Source organism: Silene latifolia, chromosome 2 (genome assembly GCF_048544455.1).
Source record: "Silene latifolia isolate original U9 population chromosome 2, ASM4854445v1, whole genome shotgun sequence".
Taxonomy (NCBI): Eukaryota; Viridiplantae; Streptophyta; class Magnoliopsida; order Caryophyllales; family Caryophyllaceae; genus Silene; species Silene latifolia.
Window position 1 is genome coordinate 86,796,393 of NC_133527.1, and position 4,752 is coordinate 86,801,144.

General features: G+C 44.7%; 2 protein-coding genes across 2 annotated transcripts; both read left to right on the plus strand.

Annotated features, from left to right (window-relative positions):
• The first annotated feature begins 1,626 nt into the window (after window positions 1-1,626).
• LOC141641046 (uncharacterized) lies at window positions 1,627-3,583 on the plus strand. Its single transcript, XM_074449723.1, has 3 exons — window positions 1,627-2,219; window positions 2,574-2,838; window positions 3,533-3,583. Exons 1-3 carry the CDS (start codon window positions 1,627-1,629, stop codon window positions 3,581-3,583), a joined length of 909 nt encoding a protein of 302 aa, XP_074305824.1.
• Window positions 3,584-3,636: 53 nt separating this feature from the next.
• LOC141641047 (uncharacterized) lies at window positions 3,637-4,383 on the plus strand. The gene has a single exon (XM_074449724.1). The coding sequence runs from the start codon at window positions 3,637-3,639 to the stop codon at window positions 4,381-4,383; it is 747 nt and encodes a 248-aa protein (XP_074305825.1).
• Window positions 4,384-4,752: the final 369 nt, after the last annotated feature.

Consider the following 4,752-nt stretch of genomic DNA (forward strand, 5'->3'; position numbering starts at 1 on the left):
GCGAAGTAGGATCCGCCTAAGGAGTTGGGCCAGGAGGCGTGTAAAGGTGAAGAAGTCCATTGATGGAAGAGTCCCTCGTTATGGAAATCCTTCAGGGAGATTTTAGGGAGAACTAAGGGAGATCAGGGAGAATGGAGGGAGACGGCTGGATATGGAAAGAGTTGTTATGTAAGTAATATTCCTTTCCATAAACGAAGTAAGACATATCTAGGGTTCTTACCCTATAAATAGCCAAAGGAGCAATCAAGAAAGGGCATTCAAGATCCCACATACACACGAAATACATTGTGAAAGCTAGATTTACATTCCGTCTCCATTGAACTCGATCCCTCATTAATAAGCTAGTGCAATACTTGGAAGGGTACCGTCCCTCCCACGGTTGTTCCCACATTGGGTTTTCCGCGTCACCAAATCTTACGTGTCACCTTTAATTACGTTCTTTATTTCATTATTTAGTATTGACGTAAACATCCAACCAATATAAAACGAGTAAGACCACATTGACCTGATAAAACCTAAATACGGTAAAAATTACCTAAACAGTTTGGCACCCACCGTGGGGCATTAAGGTCGTCAATCGTTGATTACTTAAACGTGTAATGGACAAACAAACATCAACAGCCGTGTCAGGGAGCGGCCAACCGTCGTTACCACCAAACCCTATTCAGAATCCGGCGTCGACGACATCAACTCAGGCTCCTGGACACACCTCAAGAACCACACCTGTGGCAAAAACATCTTTACCTCCCAAATCTCCTGCTGCCACAGCTCAGACCAGATCGAACAAAAGTACAACAAGCTCAGGCCTCACCTCACCACCCAGTCCAACGTAAATCCTACTCGCTGGCGTGGAAAACCTTTAGAAGGCCATGGAAAATATGCGAGAAGACCAGAGGAAAGCTGAAGCTAAAGCAAGAAAAAAGAGACATGGAACTCTGGGCGCAGATAGACTATTTGAAGCAACAGTCCGTCACTCCAACAAGCAGGGAGAGGGAAGGTCGAGCTTCGGTAGTGGATCTAACACAGGAGCATCAGGCATCAGGCAGCAGGAGTCAGCTTCGACAAATACCAGCCGAGCTGGTTACAAGATTGGATCTGACAGCAGTATCATCAGAAGAAAGAATAACTCCACGAGGACCGGGGTAACTCACACCAGACAGCTAGCAGCCAGCCAGCCATGTGGAAGCACAATCAGGTAACCTCCCAGTTGAAAATTTTGTGGTAACTGATCAGACACCTGGTGCAAGATCTGCAGGCAGCCCGCAGGTAAGCTGGCATCAAGAAACGCTCATAACCTTAACACTACTAGCCACCACCCCACACCGGGACCTTCAAGAGAGCAGGCCAAGAAGTAGCACTCCAAGCCAGCAGATAGCAGAGAGACAAAACCAAGACTCCATAAGTCTAACCAACCAGCAGTACCTGGAGCTGAGGGAGATGCTGAGCAGGGACCCAGGATTGCCACCTCCACTTGAAAAGGCGGCACTCGACAGTTATGCTGACTCACCACTCGTCGATGCCATATCCATTATCTCCATGCCAAAGGGATTCAAAAATCCAAATATGCCTCTCTTTGATAGCACTACAGATCCCTTTGACCATATGAGCCAATACAAGCAGAAAATGATGACAGTAACGGCAATAGGACAAGTAAATGAAGCCTGTATGTGTAAGAGGTTTGGATCCACGTTGACGGGACCAGCACTCCGGTGGTTCGTAGGCCTGCCTAACAGATCGATATCCACGTTTGCCGACCTGGTAAACGCCTTCACTCAACAATTTGCAAGCAGCCGAAAGCCGCAGAAGCACGCAGGAGATTTGTACAGAATCGTCCAGGGAGCTGGCAAAACCATTGGAGAATACAACACTAGATTCAATAATGAGAAGGTGGCGGTACGAGAATGTGACGTGTCGACAGCAGTAGAAGCCTTTAGAAGAGGCCTACATCATGAAACTGGCCTATACAAGCTAACTATGCATCCTTATCATAGTTTCGAGGCAGTACAAGAGAAAGCAGCAGCTGCAATCAGGTTAGAAGAGGACACCCTAGCCAGAGCTAGCATACCAAGTACGCCAAGCATATCAAGCACATCAGCCATGGAAAAATCAAGCAGGAAGCAGTCAACTAGCAAGAAGGATGAAAGATACAGTCCATATGGGAGGGGAGTTAGCAGGGTGGACAACAGAGAGGAGAATCAGCAACTCCCCACACTGGCGAAGTATGGATTCACAACTGGCGTCGGAGGAATCCTAAAAGCACTCAGAGAGATGGGAGACCGGGTAAGATGGCCAGACCACCAGTAGAAGAACAAGCATGGCGAAAAGACAGCAAGAAGAAGTGCGAGTTCCATCGTGACATCGGGCATAACATAGAAAACTGTTATACATTGCGTAGGGAGATCAGACGCCTGATTGAACAGGGAGATCTGAGCCACCTATTACCACGTGGGGGCAAGTAGCAGGATAAGGTGGGTTCCACAAAACCTACAATCCCACCCAAATGCACACAAAATAATAAACCTGATAACAGGCAGCTCAGACATAAGTGGGTTAACATATTCGGCAACCAAAAGGCATGCTACTGAGACCAAAGGAGATAGGCCAGAGACTTCTTGCAGAATTTCTCATAGTGATCTACATGCGGTTAATTTTCACGAAGGAGATGTGGGTGACGAGCAGGAACACCACGACGCACTCATCATAACCCTATCAATGGCCAACTGCACAGTAAGAAAGGTCCTGGTAGACACCGGTAGCTCGGTCAACCTGGTCATGTTGAAGACCAGAGAAAACATGCGATTCAGCGAGAAGGATTTGCAGAAGAAGACTGTTCCGCAGGTAAAGTTCAGTGGGGAGACAGCCAGCTCGTTAGGCGAGATAGTAATCCCATCCTACGCGGGAGGAGTCAACAAGCAGTTAGGTACTTAGTCATAGATGGACCCTCTACCTACAATGTTATTTTAGGTAGACCATAGATGCACCTGATGAAGGCAGTCCCCTCAACATATCATCAATGCATAAAATTCCCCACACCATGGGGAGTAGAAATAATACGAGGAGAGTAGAAGGAATCTAAAAGTTGCTATAATAAAGCACTGAAGTGCACTGCCAGCCCCCCAGCATAGCAATTACAGAAGCAGCACGTCCAGGACGAATACATTGAGCCTTCAGCTGAGCAGCTAGATAAGATCAACCTGGACAAGCTGCACCCAGAGAGGACCGTGCTAATTGGAGCCGGGTGCACAGAAGACCTCAGACAACGCCTAATTGAATTTTTTTCAAACTAATATGGACTGCTTTCCATGGTCACATGACGACATGATAGGGATAGATCTGTCCATCATAACACATAAACTCAGTGTGGACCCAAAATGCAAACCCATCCAGTAGAGACGAAGGAAGTTCGCACCTGAGAGAAATAAGGTGATCAACCAGGAGGTAAACAGCCGGCTAGAATTCTTACAAGGCTGAATTCTCAGAATTACAACAAGGATGGTGGTCCAAGTAAAGCTTCTTTTATGGATACTTTCAGTGCTGCAGTTCAGAGATCAGTTCAGATGGCCAAGGGAGGAATCAACAGTAAGAGTGTTGTAATAACTAGAATTGTTGAGGAAGGCTCCACCTCAAGAGTTGGTAATGGATAGGTTTGGTTTCTGGAATATCAGAGGTCTAAATAGCCTTAATAAGCAAAAGGAAATAAAGTGGTTTTTGCATTCTAATAACATTGGGCTATTTGGATTGGTTGAAACTAGAGTTAAGAGTAATAATTGGTTAAAAGTTAGGAATAATTTATGCTCTAGCTGGGCATTATGCACTAATAATAGTCTTCATAAAAATGGTAGAGTGTGGTTACTGTGGGATCCTAATTGCTTTGATGTTAATGTTGTGGACATTACTAGCCAGACCATTCATTCTTTTGTTTTGAGCAAGATGACTGGTAGAAAGTTTTGGTTTACAGTTGTTTATGGTTTTAATCATAGTACTGGCAGAGAGTTATTGTGGAATAAGTTGAAGGAGTATGCTGCTTCTTGTCAGGAGGCTTGGGCTGTGGGGGGTGATTTTAATAATGTTCTGAATTATAATGAGAGGATTGGATCTGATATTACCTCTGCTGAGATTGCTCCCTTCCAGGATTGTGTCCATTGGTGCCAGTTGCAAGACATTCCAGCTATTGGTTCCTTTTTCACTTGGAATAATAAACAAGGGGTAGAGTCTAGAGTTTATAGTAGAATTGACAGGATGTTGGTCAATGATGAATGGATTTCTAAATTTCCTGAGTCTTACCTGAAGGGCTTTATGACCATTGTCCTTGTCTTATTCAGTTTGATTCCTTGGTTAGTAGAACTAGAACTCCTTTCAAATATTACAACATGTGGTCTATGAGTTCTGAGTTTGATGGGATTGTTAGAGAGGCTTGGAATGAACACATTGTTGGGACAAAAATGTTTCAAGTGGTCTCTAAGCTTAAACTGTTGAAGAAGGGGCTCAGGGCTCTCAACAAGAGGGATTTTAGTGATATAGAGAATAATTGTTCAATCACTAGTATGGCTTTGACAGAGGTACAGAAGAAGCTAAGGCTTAAACCTATGGATCCTGAGCTTATTGCAGTTGAAATGGAGATTTCTAAGGAGTTTGCTCGGCTTCAAAAGGCCAAACACATGTTCCTTTTGCAGAGATCAAAAGTTGAATGGGCTACTGAAGGTGATGATAATACAGCGTATTTTCATGCTAGTATAAAGAGTAGAAGAAGTA